Genomic DNA, 22,373 nt, shown 5'->3' on the forward strand with positions numbered 1-22,373 from the left:
CTGTCTAGAGGTGGTTATATAGCACTGGAGGTGATTTCTAAGCATCCAGAATCGAAAAGTTGGTTGACTATTCCAAGAAATGTTTATAGTCTCTTGGGGACTTTGTGAAAAAGTGAACTTACACTGGGTTTAGCAGTTACGAATACATTCTTCAAGCATAAGGCTATTCACCGCTATACATGGGAGAGTAGGGGTACTAGTTCCATAATAGACTACAGTATATCTTAACCCACTTTGAATTCGGGAAATCTGTTAAGAATGCTTGGGTTTTCCGGGGATAATTGTCAATGCCCTGCAAGCATCCCCTGTTGCCAACCAGTGTGTGGTTGTTAATTTGTTAAGGAGCAACTTCATATCGCAGTCGTTATGTTTTATGTTATTTTGAAGTTTCAGCTAATGTGACGGAGACCGACTAAGAAATACGTATACTTTTCAAAGAAAAATGAAAAAGTTTGTTGCCTGAAGACAACAACTGGCTACTCCTTTCTATACCTATAAGGTTTTAGTGTGTGCTGAACATGTTACGAACTAGGCTAGTGGATTGCGAGATTTTTCGATGATTACAGACCACTATTTGATCTGTAGTGAACTGAGTATCTCTAGGCGTAGGATGGAGAAAGTGAAATCTGTCTGCAAACGAATAAGGATAGAAAATCTCCAGGATGAGGAAATTAGACAGAAGTACGTGGATATGATGAGTGAGAAGTTCCGAACAGTGGACAGTAAGCAGGTTCAGGATATGGAATGGGTGGCATACAGGGATGCTGTAGTAGAAACAGCAAGGGAATGTCTAGGAACGACTGTGTGTAAAGATGGCAAAAAGCAAACAATGCGGTCGTGAAAATTCAATATTCATCATGGTGGAATAATGAAGTGAGAGCAGATTGTAAACGTAAAAGAAGGCTTATCAGAAATGGCTCCAAATAAGGGCTGATGGAGACAGGCAATTGTGTACATAGATGATAGAAACAGAGAAAAATCCAAAAAGAAGTCGTGGGAAGATTTTGGTAATAACCTAGAAAGGCTAGGTCAAGTAGCAGGGAAACCTTTCTGGACAGTAATAAAGAAACTTAGGAAGGGAGAGAAAAAGGAAATGAACAGTGTTTTGAGTAATTCAGGTGAACTCATAATAGATCCCAGGAAATTACTCGACAGGTGGAGCGAATATTTTGAAAATCTTGTTAGCGTAAAAGGAAATCTTCCTGGTGGTGTTGCGAACAACCAAGTTCATTGGGAGGAGGAAAATAATGTTGGTGAAGTTACGCTTGAGGAAGTAGAAAAGATGGTAAATAAACTCCATTGTCATAAAGCAGCAGGAACAGATTAAATTAGACCTGAAATGGTGAAGTGTAGTGGGAAGGCAGGGATGAAATGGCTTCATAGAGTAGTAAGATTAGCATGGAGTGTTGGTAAGATACCTTCAGATTGGACAAAAGCAGTAAATGCACCTATCTATAAAGAAGGGAACAGGAAGGATTGCAACAGCTATCGAGGTATCTCATTGATTAGTATACCAGACAAAGTATTAATTGGCATCTTGGAAGGGAGGGTGCGATCAGTGGTTGAGAGGGAGTTGGATGAAAACCAATGTGGTTTCAGACCTCAGAGAGGCTGTCAGGATCAGATTTTCACTATGCGTCAGGTAACTGAAAACCTCTATGAGAGGAATAGATATAGATCTAGAGAAAGCATATGTCAGGGTAACTTACCGTGGGAAAAGATGTTCACCATACTGGGGGACTATGGGATTAAGGGTAGATGTTTAAAATGAACCAAAGGCATTTATGTTGACAGTTGTGCTGCAGTGAGAATTGATGGTAGAATGAGTTCTTGGTTCAGGGTACTAACAGGTGTTAGGCAAGGCTGTAATCTTTCACCTTTGTTGTTCGTAGTTTACATGGGTCATCTACTGAAAGGTATAAAGTGGCAGGGAGGGATTCAGTTAGGTGGAAATGTAGTAAGCAGTCTGGCCTATGCTGACGACTTGGTCTTAATGGCAGATTGTGCCGGAAGCCTGCAGTCTAATATCTTTTGGAACTTGAAAATAGGCGCAATGAGTATGGTATGAAAATTAGCCTTTCAAAGACTAAATTGATGTCTGTAGGTAAGAAATTCAAGAGAATTGAATGGGAGATTGGCGATGCAAAGCTAGAACAGGTAGATAATTTCAAGTAGGCCTATTTAGGATGTATGTTAGCCCAGGATGGTAGTATAGTAAGTGAGATTGAATCAAGCTGCAGTAAAGCTAATGCAGTGGGCTTGCAGTTGTGATCAACAGTATTCTGTAAGAAGGAAGTCAGCTCCCGAACAAAACTGTCTTTACATCAGTGTGTTTTCAGACCAACTTTTCTTTATGGGAGTGAAAGCTGGGTGGACTCAGGATATCTTATTGATAAGTTAGAAGTAACAGACATGAAAGTAGATTGCTGGTACAAACAGGGAACATTGGAAGGAGGGTACTTGGAATGAGGAGATAGAGGCTAAGTTAGGAATATGAACTCGATGGATGAAGCTGTACGCATAAACCAGCTTCGGTGGTGAGGTCATGTGAGGCGATTGGAGGAGGATGGGTTACGTAGAAGAATAATGGACTCTGTTATAGAGGGTAAGAGAATTAGAGGGAGGCTAAGACGACGATGGTTAGACTGAGTTTCTAAAGATTTAAAGATAAGAGGTATAGAACTAAATGAGGCCACAGCGCTAGTTACAAATAGAGGATTGTGGCAATTTTTAGTAAATTCACGGAGCCTTGCAGACTGAACGCTGAAAGATGTAATGTTCTATAATGATGTATGTAATAATAATCATAATAATAATGACCATTATCATCATAGTCACCATCATCAACATTGTTAAGATCCTTCTCCATATGCATCCAGATAAATGTTTATAAAAGCAGTTTTTTCTGATTTCATTAACCATTTCCATATTTCTCTCCAGTTTTGAAATGCGTGTGTAGGATGTTTCTCAAGTAACAAGAACTTCTCTTTCAAAGATATCAACTTTGAGACTTCAGTATATCAGAGTTAGGCTACTAAGTTAGGTACATTTGAAAATACACTGCCAAATAATCCCACTACCATTTATTGTGACTTTGTATTTAAAATATCCTGAGGAATATCAACAGTTTTCAAGGGCATATCAATAGAATCCAAAATGATTTGATGAAAAATTGGAAACCTGTTACTGGAAGAAATAAAACCTAGCATGAAATGCGATAATCTTATGTTCCATTTTAAAAGAGCACACTAAAAATGTATCCAGTGCGGCTCAACTTTCCATTGCCATGTGGTACTTAGGAGTTAAAAGCTAAGCTAGGAATGAACTCGATTGATGAAGTTGTACACTCAAACTGGTTTTGGTGGTGGGGTTTAGTGAGGCATACGGAGAGTGATGCAGGGTAGGAGAAGTAGAGAAAGACCAAAACGATGATGGTTAGACTCAATTTCTAATTATTTAATGATATGAGGTGTGGAACTAAATGAGACCACAGAGGTAGTTACAAATATAGGATTTTGGAGGCATTTAGTCAATATGCAGAGGCTTACAGACTGAACGCTGAAAGGCATAACAGTCTATAATGAAGATGTATGTAGTAAAAAAAAGTATGATTCACTGGAATGAAATAGTTCCTGGTGAGGAATATTTTACTGCAAAATATTTGACAGTGTTGGCAGGACTGTTTTCAAGAATGTTCATATAGGATTTGTGTCCATGGTGAAAGTAAAAGAACACTTGTATCAACATTTTCTCAGACTTAATTATCTGGCCTTCAGAATTTCTGTAGTCCCTAATTTGGATTAAGAAATGAGCTCGTGTTCTATAGTCTTGAAAAGTAATTGCAAACTGTTATATTAGAGTTTACAATGTCAGTGGAAAGAAATAATCTCAGTTATGGAGTCTGTCATTATCCTTCTGTTCCTAAGATTATGGGTTCAATCCTAGACAAGATCAGTGGCATTTGGGGAAGACTGTCATTGGCTACTGATACATTCAAGAACTGTGGAACAAAATTTTAACATTCTGAAGCAGTTGAAGAAACGTCACATATTATCTGTATATATAAAACTCTAATGTGTATGTTTCACAAAACTCAAGCTCTTAAACCAGTGGGAGTCAAAAGATGCGGTAGTACCAAAATCTTCCAAATCGTCTCAATAGTACAGGAAAAATCTTGCATTCCTTGAAAAGTCAATGGAAATATATTTATTTTTAAGATCAAATCATTAAATGATCACTCCAATAATTGCAGGTGAAGCAATACATTCTGTACTCAAGAGGTTGGTAAGCGACTAACACTTTTATTAATATTCTGATACGATTTTCTTCCTTAGTAATGTCATTGCATGCAGCCATGTTTGAGTACTACCTGTCAAGCCACAGAGTATACACTTCCTCTGATGATGGAAGAATACTATTCTCTGCTAGATACTATTTGATTCTCAGGCTTTTCCCAGCTTCTGAATATACTCAACACAGAATGTTCCTAATAAGTTACATGCTCCTAAGAGAAAACAGTCGATGTCTTCTGTAGCCTTCTGTATGACCGTTAATAAAACGCAGCGACAAACTCTTGAAAAAGTGGGTGTCTACTTACCCGAACCAGTATTCAGTCACGGCTAATTGCATGTTGCACTATCTTGGATAAGATCGTTTGAAAATGTTAAGATCCAGATGTGGCCAAGTGGTCGAAGCACAGATAATATTGCATAGAAAGAAGTGTTATAAAATAAATTACGAATGAATCAGTTATTATGTATCGGTATTAAATGTTCATAAAACTATTGAAAAGGGCAGGCAAAACAATATGACTATGACAGTCATATCTAGAAGAGTTATCTGACCTATTTATAAAGAATGCTGCGAGGCAGCACATTTCACTAGTTATTATATAATTGGTCAGTCATTCACCACTGATGTGCATTTAGGGCTGTTGCTCAGGTGATAGATTCCCTATGATTTGTTTACCTAGTTTTTTTCTTTTTTGTTGAATGATTTAAAAGAATTTGTGTCCATCGTGTTGGACATTTCCCCAACATCTCCTTTGGTAAATTATTCCAAACCCAAATTCCTCTTCCTATAAATGAATATTTGAAATATTTGTCTCAATTTGTCCTCTTAAATTCCAACTTATCACAATATTATGATCTTTCCTGCTTTTTTTAAAACTCAGATAAAATGTGTTAGTCTTGTAATGTCATTCCACACCATCTCTCCCCTGACAGCATGGGACATACTGTTTAGTCAAGCAGCTTGTCTCCTTAATCTCAAGTCCACAATTTGCAACACTTTTGAAACACTACTATTTTGTTGGAAATCACCCAGAATAAATTGTGCTGCTTTCCATTATATCTTTTCTAGTTCTCAAATCAAGTAATCCTTGTGACGGTCCCATACACTGGAACAATACTGTAATTGGGGTTTTATCAGTGACTTTTATGGCCTCTCCTGTACATTCTTACCAAACCCAAACCCCATGGCGCAACAGCGTCGAAGGGCTATGGCCGACCAAGCGACCGCTGCTTAGCTCAAAGGCCTTGCAGATTACGGCGTGTCGTGTGGTAGGCACAACGAATCCTTTCGGCTATTATTCTTGGCTTTCTAGACCGGGGCCACCACCTCATCGTCAGATGGCTCCTCAATTGTAATCGTTTAGGTTAAGTGGACCTCGAACCAGCACTCAGTATTCCGCTAATAACAATCTCTGCTTTCTTAAACTTCACCCGTGCTGCATTTACCAGATCCCACACATCTCCAACTATGTTGGTACTTATGAGTAAAGGAGTGGAATCGGAGGTAAGGCTTTTTTGCGGATGATGTTATTCTGTATAGAGTAATAAATAATTTACAAGATTCTGAGCAACTGCAACGTGACCTCGATAATGTTGTGAGATGGACAGCAGGCAATGGTATGTTGATAAACGGGGTTAAAAGTCAGGTTGTGAGTTTCACAAATAGATAAAGTCCTCTCAGTTTTAATTACTGCATTGATGGGGTGAAAGTTCCTGTTGGGGATCATTGTAAGTAACTGGGTGTTAATATAAGGAAAGACCTTCATTGGGGTAATCACATAAATGGGATTGTAAATAAAGAGTACAGATCTCTGCACATGGTTATGAGGGTGTTTAGGGGTTGTAGTAAGGATGTAAAGGAGAGGCCATATAAGTTTCTGGTAAGACCCCAACTAGAGTATGGTTCCAGTGTATGGGACCCTCACCAGGATTACCTGATTCAAGAATTGGAAAAAATCCAAAGAAAAGCAGCTCGATTTGTTCTGGGTGATTTCCGACAAAAGAGTAGCGTTACAAAAATGTTGCAAAGTTTGGGTTGGGAAGAATTGAGAGAAAGAAGAAGAGCTGCTCGATTAAGTGGGATGTTATATTAACATGTTACATGTAAGTGGGATGCTCCGAGCTGTCAGCGGAGAGATGGCGTGGAATGACATTAGTAGACGAATAAGTTTGAGTGGCGTTTATAAAAGTAGGAAAGATCACAATATGAAGATAAAGTTGGAATTCAAGAGGACAAACTGGGGCAAATATTCATTTATAGGAAGGGGAGTTAGGGATTGGAATAACTTACCAAGGGAAACGTTCAATCAGTTTCCAATTTCTTTGAAATCATTTAGGAAAAGGCTAGGAAAACAACAGATAGGGAATTTGCCTCTGGGCGACTGCCCTAAATGCAGATCAGTATTGATTGATTGATTGATTGATTGATTGAAGGAGCCTCCGGGTAAGAGGCAGGCACGCTACCCATACACCTTGGGGCCAGCTGTTCATCCTTACTTAAACCCCTAAATACCCTCGTAACCACGTGAAGAGATCCGTTACCTTTTATTTACAACCTTATTATTGAGATTACCCCAATGAATATTATAATAATTTTGCGTGGCTATCGCTAGCCTGGTGCTGCCCCTGTAAGGCAGACCCTCCAATGGGGGTAGTTGGCATCTGCAATGTGTAGCAAACTATGTGTTGTTATGGTACAGGTTAGTGTTGTCTTTGGTTTACAAGTTACAAGAATGTTGGACAGTTCAAACATCCAGTTTTTGAGAAAAGGGAATTAATTATTTAAGATTAAAATTCCAGAACTGGCCATGGAATTTGACCTGGGGACTCTGATACGAAGGCTGACCATTCAGCCAAGGTGCTGGACTTACCTTATATTAACACCTTGGTACTTAGTGATCACCATGAGGTACTTTCACTCCATCAACACAATAATTAAAGGACTTTTTGTCTTGTAGCAACTTACAGTCTGACTTTTCATCCCCCCAGTTATCATCATACCATTATCTTCTGTCCAGCTCGCTACTTTGTCGGGTTCTTTATCCAGTCACTCGTAATCATGGGCGCCCACAAGGGGGGGCAAGGGGGGGGCACTTGCCCCCCCTGGAATTCTAAAGATGTTGATGTTCAATTGTTTAATATCATACCAGATTATTTCATAAACTGAAATTACTGACAGTCATCTAGCATATGTTATAACTGGAAGTTTCTGTAAACAATTTAATGTTGCTGACGTTATATTGGCTTTTATATTCAAGAAAATTGTTAATGTGCCCCCCCCCCCCCCTGGAAAAGATCCTGCGGGCGCCCATGCTCGTAATCTTATAACTGAGGACTGAACCTACACACATACACATAGTGTAATATCATCTATTTCTTTACTCATGTCATATATATAAATAAATAAATAAATAAATAAATAAATAAGAAAACATAATTGGTCCAATAATACTGTCTTACGGAACCTAATCATTACAGGATCAGATAATATCAAATCAAATCAAAATCTCTTTATTTGCAAATGAGGTGTCTACCTCGGTGGCAAATGGTACACTAAAATACATTATTGTCAAGCACTAAATTTTAAATTAACAGGAGACGAAGAAAATTTTCCTGGAATACAATATTATACAATTTACGCTAATAATTTTTTCTATTAAACACACACATCATCCTTAATAAATTTATATTGTTTACAAAATTCTACTTATAATATCTTACAAACATAGTCAACTCATATACAGTACGGTATGTGAAATTACTTCTAATAATACTATACAACTGGTATAAGATTAAAATTAACACTGAATTTATTTACATATTTATATTTTACCCATTTTGGAACCTAAGTAGCATAACGACCTGCTGCGTCTTAACCAGAGCCCCTTTTGCCACCACTTTTCAGAGTTCCTGAAGGGCCTTCACAGCTACCGTAGCGGTCCCAGGGCCCTCGAAGTCCCCACTGTACTTCACCCCTACAGGCAGTCCCCTACTTGGGCTGTCCAAACTCCTTAGACCAGGGGATGGAATTAATTTAATCACACACATTTATTATTTACAATATCCTGCACTGGTCGAATGCCCTCTAACATTTCATTTATTATCTCTGTTGTTTATTCTCTTCTTGAATATCTGTACAGATTTTGGAAAAGGATCAAACACTACCCCTGGTAAACTGTTCCACTCCTTCACACCCTTCCCAATGAAAGAAAATTTACCCCAATCGCTTCTGCTAAAATTCCTTCTAATTTTGTACTTGTGGTCAGTTCTACCAATATAATTATTTTCCAACCGAAGCCTCTCACGGATATCTCCCCATGCTTCTTCTCCTGTATAGGCTCTATATAATCCTATAAGTCTAGTTTTCTCCCTTCTCTTACTTAAAGTTTCCCACCCAAGTTCCTTTAACATTTCTGATACACTACTCTTTCTCCTGAAATCCCCTGTTACAAACCTTGCTGCTTTCCTCTGCACACCATCTAGTTCTTTTATTAGGTATTCTTGGTGAGGATCCCAAACACTGTTTGCATATTCCAATAATGGATAATATTTCGCCTACTCTAATTCTGTGAGTTCTTTTTTCTAGAAATGTAGCCACCCCTTCAATCACTTTGTCTAGTCCAGTAGCCCATAATTATGTCTGTAGTCCTCCATGATCTACCCTATTAAAAGCCTTGGATAAATCATTAGTGACCTGAATTTAAAATATTTGCTATATCTTGCTAGAATCCTGCAAGTTGAACCTCACTGGAATAACCTTTCCTAAAACAGAACTGCCTTCTATCATACCAACTAGTAATTTTGCAAACTTTTCTAATGTAATCTTGCAAACTTTTCTAACGTAATCAAAGAATGCGTAATATTTATTATTATTATTATTATTATTATTATTATTATTATTATTATTATTATTATTATTATTATTATTATTATTACAGTCAAAAGGTCTTTACTGGCATTCAAAAACGAAGGTTTGTCGTGAAATATATGAGAAGACTGAGTGTAAAGCTTGTGTTACTCTACTGAAGCAGCATTGCTTAATGTCATTTGGCATAAAGGTACATTCTTCAAAAGAATTGCAACCTACTTTACTACACAAGTGAAGAGGAATAAATTCACTTGCTGTTTAACTTTAGGCATACTACTCTTTAGCATTTCCTAAAGAACCACAGTTGTATAGTGCAATGATATGAGTAGGCATTATTAAAGTATTTTTGTTGTTTATTTCAATTTGAAGCAGAGTGTGTTGACTGTACAGTTATGTCTGTGTAGCAGTAAATTTGCATCAAGGAATGGTGAGTTAACACTCCATCATTGGCAGCCCTAAAGATAGTTTTCCATGGTTTCCCCATTTTCACACTATTCAAATAGTAGGACTGTGCCTTAATTAAATCTATGGCTGCTTCCTTGCTAGTCCCTGCCCTTTCATATCCCATCATTGCCAAAAATCAATTTTAGCCAGTCCAGTGTGAAACTGATAGCAAAATGAAATCAATTTACTGTATATGTGGTAAGCCTACTTAGTTTATTAATTTTGCTTCATTATCTATTACAGTTGCAAACTGTTAAATGTATTTTTTGTGAAATTAGGTTTTTATGGTAGACGAGAATTTTAGAATGCTTTTCTGTTGCTGAGTTTACTGTAAAGAAAAGAACACTCCCCAATTGTATATATCATAAACACCTCCCTTCTAAGTATCACTTACAGTATTTGTTCTTTTCCATTACTAATTTTCCATTTTAGTTTAATTGCTGTAGAATGAAAACACAAGGATTCCAAAAGAGGAGTGCATAGAAAAGGTCCAAGGTATAGAATATGAACAGTTAGCCATCTTTATCACCACTTATATTCTTCGAATGAGCACCGTAACTGCACTGACCTTAGTGATGAAATCGGTTGACGTGTTGTTGATAAGGATAGGTTCATTATCAGTTGAAGTTGGTGAAATTTACAGGTATTAAAATGCGATGGACTCCTTGTGATTAGCTTTCAGTGCATTAAAGAACTTTCTGTTGGCAAAAGTTCTAACATTCTGGCATCTACTTTTAATTTCTCAATTTCTTGGTGCAGACTGAATATCTTATGACAATTCCTTTATGACATAAAACAGCAGTGGTTTGCATGTATTTTATTTTCTGACAATGAGTATATTTTCTTTTGCACATATTGCCTAGTAATTTGGAAAATGATGAAGTAATAAGTTGATAGTTATGATACTTTGTTCCCTTGCTTGTGAAAGTGGTGTGATTACTGCTTTTTTTCTAATCGGAAAAAATAAGATTGATAATTTTTGATATTTCATTTCAGGACTTCAGATGCCCATTCAGTGGAAACTGTGATATCACAGTAGTCACACGGCGATTTTGCCAGCATTGCCGATTAATTAAGTGTTTGACTATTGGAATGCGCAAAGATTTTATTATGTCAGAAGAGGACAAGGTAATGAAGCGTCAAAAGATTGAACAAAATCGTGCAAAGAAGAGACCGTCTGATTCACGTGGGATTAGTTCAAAAGTGAAACGAGAACCTAGTGAAATTGTTTCGGACCAAGCATCTTCAAGCCCTAGTGCTACAGTAAGTGAGGATGAAGTACCTTTGAGACGTCCTCGATTGTGGCCAGATAACGTGAGTGAAGAACCTGATGCAATCAGAACTGTTAGTCCTCGAGCATCAAGTACTGTGGACCCTAGCCATTTACAAATGGCGGAAGCATACCCATCTCCTACCTCTGCAGCTAGCATGCCAAGTCCGTCACCACCCCCTGATAGTGCTACTGTTGCAGGTTCAAAGACTTTAGAGATGCTGTCTGAGCCAAACAACAACCAAGTAGGTATTGTAAGTGTTATAACTACCCCCAGTGCATCTTCCCCCGGCCCCAGTCTGAGATCAGAACAAGAGCCACCTGGGAGTAGGGACTTACCCCTCTTGTCATCACTTATCATAAACAATCAGAAGCCTGAGGAGAGATACAGACCACAGCAGAAGGAAATACATGCACCTCCAGATCTTAGTGATTGGATGGGGAGACGACAAGAGGAGCATTGTTGGAGTGGTAGTGGACCATCAAGAGAGTTTTATTCACGTCATGATGCAGCACGAGAAATATTGCAAGATGTGCAAAGGTTAGTTTACCATTTTTTGGTTTATGTGTAGGTTAGCCTATTTTATTCATGAAAAATGTTAAAAACGCGTTTCTAACAACAGGTCTTAATGTCATCCTATCCTGTTACACAAGCAAGTGATGGAAAAGATCACAAACATGCACTTAGCTTAAAGATACATTCCTGTTTGTTTAACTTTGCATTGACTTCTATAGGTTTTCACCTACAATTGATTAGGAAATGATTAGGACATGGAAGGTAGTGAGTAACCTTTGGCTTAATTAAGGTATAGTCCTAATGTTTACGTGATGTGAAAATCGGAAATCATGGAAGACAACTTTAAAGGCCACCAACAGTAGGAATCAAACCCTCTATCTTCTGTCTGTAACGTGGGAGCTACACATTTTGTACTGCACAGCCAACTGACTGGCCAAACTTGTATTGATTATAAACATGGGATCTCACGCATATAACATGCTGTACTTACTTGCATTCGGTGTGGTGCACAAAAGGTCCTAAATCAACAAGTGGGCTTGTGCAGAGTTCGAAATGTCTGTCACTTCAAAGGATTGTGCAGAGGGACTTTGAGTCAATGGCACATGATACCCTTAGATGTTTTCAGGCTACAGACCTTAACGGGTTGCAGTCGCTTTTCCTTCTCCAACACACAATCATTAGTTTCAAACTGACCGGGCAAGTTGGCCGTGCGGTATGAAAAAACCTCTGTTTTTTTTTTTTTTTGCTAGGGGTTTTACGTCGCACCGACACAGATAGGTCTTATGGCGACGTTGGGATAGGAAAGGCCTAGGAGTTGGAAGGAAGCGGCCGTGGCCTTAATTAAGGTACAGCCCCAGCATTTGCCTGGTGTGAAAATGGAAAACCACGGAAAACCATTTTCAGGGCTGCCGATAGTGGGATTCGAACCTACTATCTCCCGGATGCAAGCTCGCCTCTGGGTTTTAACATCACTCTTTGTTTCATCAAAAAAAGCAATACACTTTTCACCTTGTATTGAACAGTCAATCATGTGTTGTCTGCCATTCATAAACTGATGTTTGTGCTTGTAGCTATGGTTACATCTGAATTCTGATGCTACCTATCAGATTTTTCATGGCCTTCAGCAAGCACTAGCACAGTTAGAAACATCAATAATTATTACAATATTCATACCCATGAAATAGTATGATATTTTGTGCACCATGCTGTACATTATGTCAACATTAAAGCTCTTGTAGTTATTTTCCAATTATTTCACCACCAACAAATCTGTTGTGTATTCACAAGTAACAAGGTATAGGTATTATTTGTAATTCCTGTACGTAATAATTTGTAGGCATGATTACATTTTGCAAATAATATTTTGGGTGACTTGCTCTGTGACTAATTTTGAAGTATTTGTGATATAGTTTGATGAAGTATGTCGAGTAGCCTGGTGGTTGTTTTTTTTTTTTCCACTTTCTGAACTGTAATCTCGGAAAATGTTGTTTCAGAATTCCAATTGCTCCAAACTCTATTGAATCTATTTTAAGTGAAGCCATCAAATTGGAGTTTGAAGCCTACAGTTCTTTGGCCAAGTCCCACCAGAACTCTCGTGAGTTGAACGATGCAGAGCGAGCCAAGCTAAATGAATTGATTGTTGCTAACAAAGCTCTGTATGAGCCTCTGGATGATGACATATCAGCTCTAGTGGGTGTGGACAGCAGTTTTAAGGTAAGTGCTAAATCATTTCTTTCTCCCTCCCATATTTCAATTTGGAAATATACTAGTGTATGGGAGTAAATATTGGATTCTCAATATTTTCTTCCTTACTGCCAGTAACAGACTTATAAATAGGAAGAGTAATTGTTCAAACAGGGTGCATCATATATATATATTTTACACTTTCTGCCCAGCTGTGTGTCTGTCCAAGGACATTTACTGATTTCCCGATGACCTGAGCTAGGAAGTTCAAACTTTGCACATGTATTCTCTCTACATTGTAGTTTTGCTCCAAAGTCTCAAACCTTCTGAATGTTTGAAAGGAATTCTTTAAATAATGAAGAAAGGTTTGCATATATCACTGTCTCTCATTTAACTCTAATTCGATCTGGATTGCACGCAATTGTATTCCCTGACACTAAAACTAATGCAGGCACTTTTCCTGTCAGATGGCCCTGTGTCTAGCTGATGTACGCAGCGAGTTAGCCCATAACACTGAAGTTCAGTGATCTTTCATAACTCGGAAAGGTTATTTTGCACCATCTCGGATAACAGTTCAAGGAAGTCTCATCGTGTATATTCTGTGGCTCGCTTGATAAGCCTCCTCCATTCCCTTGAGGACCAGTTGCTGATGAATAATATTGTTGGTGTTGTTTAAGTGTAGTTTTAAAAGCTAGCTTGTTCCATTCCACTTTGCAAATCTGGCCATATGAAAGGAAATAACAACTTGCTTATCTACATTTAAAGAAATTAAAAATGAATGTAACAAATAGAAAATCACAAGTCAATCTTAAGTGATAGTGTGAGCACTTGTACAGTTGGGAAATAGGTGAATTCAAATCCTATCATATCCTTCTGACGATTTTGTTTCAAAACTTCATAACATAACTTATTCTAGAAGATGCTCAGATAGTCTGCAAAATTGCATTTAAGTAAAAAAACAAAGCAGGCCAACTGCAAACATGTGAAGTGAAGTTTCTTAGGTGTGCTGTCCAACAGGATGTATCTAAACATTTGTAACAAACATTCAGAGGGGGAGGGGAGTAATTCCTGGAATTTAAAAAAAAATTAAAGAACAAATGTCCCTGTGAACATAATGTCCTACAGTGTGTTTGTATGGAGGTTCAGGTGTTGCTTATAGCCACTATCATATTGTCGTTTTTGTCATCCGCTATCAGTTTTGTTCACTGAGCCCACATTTGGAAGAGATGGCAGTATAAACTTGCATTAAAACACACACACACTGACGGTTAAAAATCCCCATGGTACAGTTGTCGCTAATCATCAACAGGTCTTTGGACACAATGTGTTGTGGTATTGTTCGTGATCAACTGATTGGCCCATACATAGTTGGACCAGCATGTCTGATCTTGAGGGACACGCTGTCTGTACCACTGTAATATGTGCCCCTAGCAGTTCACCGCACCATGTGGTTCATGCTTGATGCGGCTCCAGCACAATTCACTTTCCAAGTACGTGAGTTTTTAACACGTTGAAGACCGAGCCTGAGTGTGTATCGAGGTGGGGTAACAGCGCAGACTGACCGCGCCCGAGGCTAATTCGGGCCCGTGTATTTATTACATTGTCAACACAGCCAGAACGAGAATCAAGCGGAAACTATATGTACGACTTTGTAGAACTTTTATAACAGCTATACCGTGCACTTGTGTCCTCTGTCATAGTTTTCTCAAACTTATCACGGTTTATTTTTGCATGTGTTCACTTCTACACTCCATGCTTCCAGCTGCTCAAGGCGTGCGCTTTCAGAGTTTTGTTTACATTGTGCAAAGTGTTTAGACTGTGATTTTTTTCTGCTATCATGAGTGGATCATTGAATGAAAGTGGAATTGTAGAGATGTTAGAAGAGATTTTTGATGACAGTGGTTCAGAAGAAGAGGTAGATGATTCATATTGAGACCCTGATTTCGAATTTCATGTTAGTGATTAAGGTATTTACAACCTATTCTATCATATTCTACCCAGGTTTGATTTTACACTTTGTAGTTTATTTAGCTAATGTTTCATGATCTTCATATGGCTAGAGATTTGTTCAGAAATAAATTAGTAATGCAGTTTTCTTTATTTTAGAAGAAAGTGACTCAAGCGATGATAATTGAAAGGCTAGGAATGATTCACATTCACTGGGTACTTCTGGTGATTTGGATGCAGTTCTTGACATTGTGCCAGCTCCAAAAAGGTGTAAACTTTGTGCTTATGGTACCAACACTTGTAGGAAGCCTACAGATATGGGATTAGGTTGGACTTCCACTGATTCTTTGCCTCAAGAGCCTATTTTTCAAGAACAATAGGGTGTGTCCACTCCACTGGATGCAACATCGACTGCGCTAGATTGCTTTTCAATTTTTGTTCCTGAAACAATGGTGAAAATCTTCAAATCTGAGACTAACAGGTATGCTGCCTCTGTCACTGAAAAACTAAGACGAACATTGAAATTGAAACTGAAAAGTTTGTGGAGCTTATGGCGGCCAGTCAATTTATGTGAGATCTACACATTTCTCGCAGTTGTCATTCATATGTGCCTAGTAAAGAAACCAAAACTGAGTGACAATTGGTCAAAAAGTGCATTTCTTTTAACTCCATTTCCGTCATCTATTATGAGCAGAAACCGTTTCAAGACGATTCTTTCAAACTTTAATTTGAATGATAATGCAACATACGTTCCTCGTGGGCAGCCAAACCATGATCCATTACATAAAATCTTACCTTTCTTTGACAGTCTCGTTCATATATTTTGCTCTTCTTACATTCCCAACTCGAAACTAACAATTGATGAAGGAATGTGTGGTTTTCGTGGTCGAATTCAGTTCAAAGTATACATGAAAAACAAGCCGGAAAAATATGGTATAAAGTTATTTGTTGTTTGCGATGTTTTTTCAGAGTATGTTTTGAAAATGGAAGTCAATTCTGGGAAAGGTGCTGCAGATACTAGTATTATTCCACTTACTAGACTGCTAGCAAATTACCTTTTATGGGAAGGGAAGACAAGCTGTAGGAACTTGTATGCCCAACAGAAAAGAGTTGCCTCAGAATAACATTGTTCAGATGAAGATACAGAGAGGCGAATTAGTATTTATACGCAGAAATCATCTTTTTTGTTTGAAGTGGAAGGAGACGAGGGAGGTCTTGCTTTTGTCAGTTTGTCACAAGGTGACCTTGTCTGATGTTGTTCGCACAAGAGAGGGTCTCAAAATTAAATCTAAACTAGATGCTATCGTTGATTCCAGTGTGAATAAAACGGGTAAACAGGAGTGATCAGATGATAGCATATTATCCTTTTGGAAGAAAGCAACTGAAATGGTGGAAAAAGTTGTTCTTCCATATGTTTGTTATGGCAATCACAAATGCATTTGTGTTATACCGGGAAACCTGGGATGTGGTAACGGAAAAAATTGCCACCTACAACAATTCATGGTTGAGTTAGGTGAAGCTCTTTTAGCAAAATCTGGAACATATGTCCACCAGCAACCAGGATCAATTACACCTTCAAACAGATTGCTAGGACGGCATTTTGTTGAGAGGATTCCTCCAATAGAAAAGAAAGCACAACCGTTGCGCACTTGTAAAGTCTGTGCAGATAAAGGAAAAGCAGAAAATGGGAAAGTAACTAGAAGAGAGACATGCTGGTGTGTCCATTGTGTTCCGTAGCACTTTGTGTCCCTGAATGCTTCAAACTATTCCACACTCAAGCTCATTATGTGTAAGACTTTGTTGTCAGATTTTTTGTTGTTGTTGTAAAAGGCATACTGTTGGAAAATATGTCATGTGAAAAGTATTCAATAGATCTTAATTCAACTTTTTAATCTGTACAATAGACACTTTCAATTTTTTGATGATATGAATATGTTACAATTGCAACCTTCTTCTTCTTCTTCTTCTTCTTCTTCTTCTTCTTAAGACGCCGTCTCCGAGCGGAGGTAAGCGATCCACGTAACTAGCTCTGATCTTGACAGCACAGAATGGAATGCCACTTCTGAAGTACAGCAGTGCCATCTTCGAAGGTCTTTCAGCCATGAATTTCTTCTTCTCCCAACAGATCTCTTCCCCTGTATCTTTCCTTCGATAATAAGCTGTAATAACTGATACCTCTCACTTCTCATGATATGTCCTAGGTATTGTGTTTTCCTCTGTTTTATGGTGAGCAGTAGTTCTTTTTGCTTTTTCATCCGACGAAGGACCTCAGCATTGGGGATTTTCATTACCCAGGATATCCGCAAGAGACGGCGATACAGGAATATTTCGAAGGCATCAATACATTTTTCTATGATTGGATCCAGAGTCCAGCTTTCGCATCCATATAGGAGAACAGAAAATATATAGCAGCGGATCATACGAATTCGAAGTTGGAGACTGAGATTTGACCTCACAAAGAATTTCTTCATGGTAATGTATTGTTTCCTGGCCTGCTCAATTCTAGATATTATCTCCTGTTTGGAGTTACATTGGTCATCCAAGATGGTACCCAGATATTTCAGAGAAGACACTTGCTCAACTATTTTATCTTTAATTCTGAGATTTGTCCGAATTGTCTTCTTTGAGAACACCATCAGTTTCGTCTTTGGGAGGTTAACATATAATCCAAACTCTTCACTGTGCTGAACTAAGGAGTTTATCATGCACTGAAGGGCAGGCATGTCATCAGCTATGACAACAGTATCATCTGCATATCTGATGTTGTTGATGATTTTCCTGTTAATTTTGATCCCAGCATAGTCTGCCAATATTTCTTTAAAGATTGCCTCTGAGTAAATGTTAAACAACAGAGGTGACAGTACACAACCCTGGCGGACACCCTTGCTGATCGAAGCAGTTTGTGATGTTCCTTGATCAGTTTTGACATTTGCAAACTGATTCCAGTACAGGTTACTGATTATACGTAAGTCACCGGAGTCAATACCTGTTGATCTCAGAATCTCTATCAGCTTATTGCAACCTACATACTGTTTTCTACAATTTCTTAAAAACCTTCAAAATATGGCAGTCTGCCTGCCCATATGCCACCTTAAGACATGGTCTCCAATGTGTTAAACACTATCCTTCCACGCCGGTCTTCTGTACTTTTATTGGTGGTAACACGTGAAAAGTGTGGTGTACACTACTCCAGTTAATGACCCTGGGATGAATAATGCCTGTGCAGCAGTTCGACATCTTTGCCAGTCCATGTTGAGCGGCTGTATGGCAGATGTACGTTCTGTAACTCTGTCGCATGCAACTCGGTAACAACGCCTTGTAGGACATATGTTAATAGGGACTTTTATTATCCCAGGAATCATCCCCCTGATATTTGTTACAAGTCTTTTGATACAGTCTGTATAAGGAGAGGTCTGCAGGTGAAAATGACCATTGAAGAAAGGCCTAGTTTCACAAAGCTAGATCTAGCCATATAAATCAGATGTATGTATGTATTGTACGATATGTATGTCAAGTTATAAGCTATAAATTTCATTTTTATTCTGTATTGAAGCCACTTAGTCCCAAGACTGATGTAATGTTATTTACTTGATATATTGTATTGAAATGGTGGACCCTCTTGTCAATTTATTTCCTATGTATGTCAAGTCCGCAGCCCTAAGGCTGATTGGATCTCCAATAGCTCCGCCATCAGCCGTTATAAATAGTCTAGATGTCACTGAAGAGGTGTACTACGGAAATAACAAGAGAGAGAGTTTCTGATTGTTTTCCTCTGTGAGCTGGAAGATAGCCTAATCAAATTCCACAGTAATGCATGGACCTGGAACTTACCAGAGCAGAGACCAGTTGGACATCCTAGAAGAAGGTGGCTAGACCAGATTAAAGCTGAAAGAAGATAGACAAGAATTGGGATGCTGTAGTAAGAGAAGAAACATACCAAGTAAACGAAGGGATACCGTAGTATTAACTGTAATTTCTTTACTATCCAAAATTTCTCTACAGTCATTGTCCATAAAAGTACATGCATTGACATAGACAACAAAAATGTCGTCTCTTTTATTAAACATATAAAATTAATCATCATCATCGTCATCTGTTTTCCTTGTCCAGCTCCCGCTGGGAGTGTTGAGTCATCATATTGGTAGTTTGTCCATTACTATCACATGCAATGTGCTTAGCCAGCGTATCATACTCCCACAGATGTCTTTGGCGTTGTGAGTAGTCAGCATAAAGATGGTTGCTACGTACAGAGCTCATTTTTTGAAATAGAGGGCTGGTATTTTAACATTCTCTGTCTGCTGACCTCTACCTTATGAAAAATAGTCTTATGAGAAACGTAGCTTCTTCATTTTCTGTTTCTTGAAATCTGCTTTACTCAGATCACATTTCTCACCGTGATGTGAGTACTGATCAATAGTGTTGTATACCTCGTTCTTATCGTGTTGGTAATGGGCCTTGTACACTTCTGCATTTTCTTTTTATAAACTGTAAGTTCAAAAGTAGCAACTGGTAATCTTTAGTTATTTATTTTTCTGCTTTATGTTCCATTCTTCCTTAATATCATGTAATGTATTTTTGTTGTTAGGGTCTCTTGTCTAGTGTTTAACATTTTCTTGCATCTTGTAATATATAAAATTTAGAATATAATGGGAGTGAAAAGAATGAAAGAATGTGGAACACTGCTTTGTACTGACAAATAGTCCAAGATGAGAAATATTAGATCAGAAACCTTTTGCTCTACAATTTCTTCAGTCACTTAGATGTTTGATGTAACCTGAATTGAAAATTTTAAAAAGTCTTCCTATTTTAGTTTTACGATGGTGGTCATTATTGTTTTAAGAGGAAGTACAACTAAGCAGCCATCCTTTTACAACTCTTCATGAGAAAAGAATTACGATATTAGTAAGTGAAGGGCCGTGAAGGGTGTGAAATTGAAAGAATCCCTGGGGCCTCTCAAACCTTAATATCATTGGAGTCAGAAAAGAAAAAAATGTTGTCCAAGGGATGTTGGATAGAAAAGATGAATGTTAAGGTTTCTGGAACAATGCCAAACTGAGCTAGGGGCACCTTGGTCGTTAAGCCATGATCCCCAGATTGAGAGCTCCGGGGTTGTCTCTCCTGTTTAGTCACCTCTTACGACAGGCAGGACATACCATGGATGTATTCTGTATTCATGTATTCATTTGGCTTACAGAATTTAATAGAAAAAAAAAAGGTTTGTATGTTGGTTCTGTAGCGTACGTGAGCCACAGGTAAGGCTTTTTGCGGATGATGTTATTCTCTATAGAGTGATAAATAAGTTACAAGATTGTGAGCAACTGCAACGTGACCTCGAAAATGTTGTGAGATGGACAGCAGGCAATGGTATGTTGATAAACGGGGTTAAAAGTCAGGTTGTGAGGTTCACAAATAGGAAAAGTCCTCTCAGTTTTAATTACTGCGTTGATGGGGTGAAAGTTCCTTTTGGGGATCATTGTAAGTATCTAGGTGTTAATATAAGAAAAGATCTTCATTGGGGTAATCACATAAATGGGATTGTAAATAAAGGGTACAGATCTCTGCACATGGTTATGAGGGTGTTTAGGGGTTGTAGTAAGGATGTAAAGGAGAGTGCATATAAGTCTCTGGTAAGACCCCAACTAGAGTATGGTTTCAGTGTATGGGACCCTCACCAGGATTACCTGATTCAAGAACTGGAAAAAATCCAAAGAAAAGCAGCTCGATTTGTTCTGGGTGATTTCCGACAATAGAGTAGCGTTACAAAAATTGTTGCAATGTTTGGGTTGGGAAGAATTGAGAGAAAGAAGAAGAGCTGCTCGACTAAGTGGTATGTTACATGTAACTAATCTCATTATTAGACCCGTATAGAACTATGCTATGATATACTAACAATTTGTTGGTTATTTTGATCCACATTTTCAATACAAATTACAGTTTGTGTTGCTAAGTTGTAATGTTACAACACTAATTTACTGGGACATGTTTCGCTTTTATTCACAAGCATCATCAGCCTATACAATTGCCTCAAGGTTTGTCATATTTAGATTGTTGTTACAAATTTCATTACATTGAATGTAAATCTAATTTCAGTGATAACAATATTTAAAACACAAGAATAATATACACATTAAAAATTATGACAATATGATTTGCAATGTTAAAATGGAGTAACTCTTAATTCTAAAACACATTGACGTCCAAAACACAGGTTTTACAATTTGAAAATTTGGCTAAAAATTGTTTGCAATGTTAAAATTGATTCAACTATAATTTGGCATTAAAATTTGAGTCATAAATATAAATATTGGATGTTAATATATAGGAGCCATAGTTTCTGAAGTGCATTGGTTTCTAGAATACAGTAACATTTCAGTATTGAGAATTTTAGTCAAGAATTGTGCTCTCTAAATAATGTTATTTAAAAAGACTGTAATTTTGCATTATGCGTGATTAGTCATGATGATAATCTAGAATTGAAGTCTTGGGTTCGTTGGAAAATGGCTTCTAGATTTAATGAGGCTTGCTGCTGCAGTTTGGCAATTTGATCAGAGGAAGTATTGACATATTTAATTCTTGTTTGTAGCGACCAGACTCTCCGTTGGAAGTTGATTGTTTTGATGTAAGTTATGGTTAAAAGGGGCTTCAATCCAAATTTTGAGTATCTGATTATGTTTCTTTCGATTTATAGAATGGAAGAAGCATCCCTTTGTCTGCTGCTACAGAATCTTGTGGACCTTACTGCGTTACTGTGACTATTGTCTGTTGTGGCTCTACTCTACTCTACTGTTGTGTTAATATAAGGAAAGATCTTCATTGGGGTAATCACATAAATGGGATTGTAAATAAAGGGTATAGATCTCTGCACATGGTTATGAGGGTGTTTAGGGGTTGTAGTAAGGATGTAAAGGAGAGTGCATATAAGTCTCTGGTAAGACCCCAAGTAGAGTATGGTTTCAGTGTATGGGACCCTCACCAGGATTACCTGATTCAAGAACTGGAAAAAATCCAAAGAAAAGCAGCTCGATTTGTTCTGGGTGATTTCCGACAAAAGAGTAGCGTTACAAAAATGTTGCAATGTTTGGGTTTTGAAGAATTGAGAGAAAGAAGAAGAGCTGCTCGACTAAGTGGTATGTTACATGTAACTAATCTCATTATCTCTACTCTACTCTACTGTTGAGGAGTAGAGCCACAACAGACAATAGTCACAGTAACGCAATAAGGTCCACAAGATTCTGTAGCAGCAGACAAAGGGATGCTTCTTCCATTCTATAAATCGAAAGAAACATAATCAGATACTCAAAATTTGGATTGAAGCCCCTTTTAACCATAACTTACATCAAAACAATCAACTTC

At 37.9% G+C, this 22,373-nt stretch overlaps 1 protein-coding gene across 1 annotated transcript in view; it reads left to right on the plus strand.

Annotated features, from left to right (window-relative positions):
• Positions 1–22,373, plus strand: part of Hr96 (Nuclear hormone receptor HR96) — a 77,771-nt gene that overhangs the window by 9,283 nt on the left and 46,115 nt on the right. Inside the window, exons 2-3 of the mRNA XM_067142731.2 lie at positions 10,600–11,414; positions 12,884–13,103. Coding sequence (XP_066998832.2) covers positions 10,600–11,414; positions 12,884–13,103 — 1,035 coding nt within the window. The remainder of the gene's footprint in view (positions 1–10,599; positions 11,415–12,883; positions 13,104–22,373) is intronic.

The sequence above is a fragment of the Anabrus simplex genome, chromosome 3, assembly GCF_040414725.1.
Source record: "Anabrus simplex isolate iqAnaSimp1 chromosome 3, ASM4041472v1, whole genome shotgun sequence".
NCBI lineage: Eukaryota > Metazoa > Arthropoda > Insecta > Orthoptera > Tettigoniidae > Anabrus > Anabrus simplex.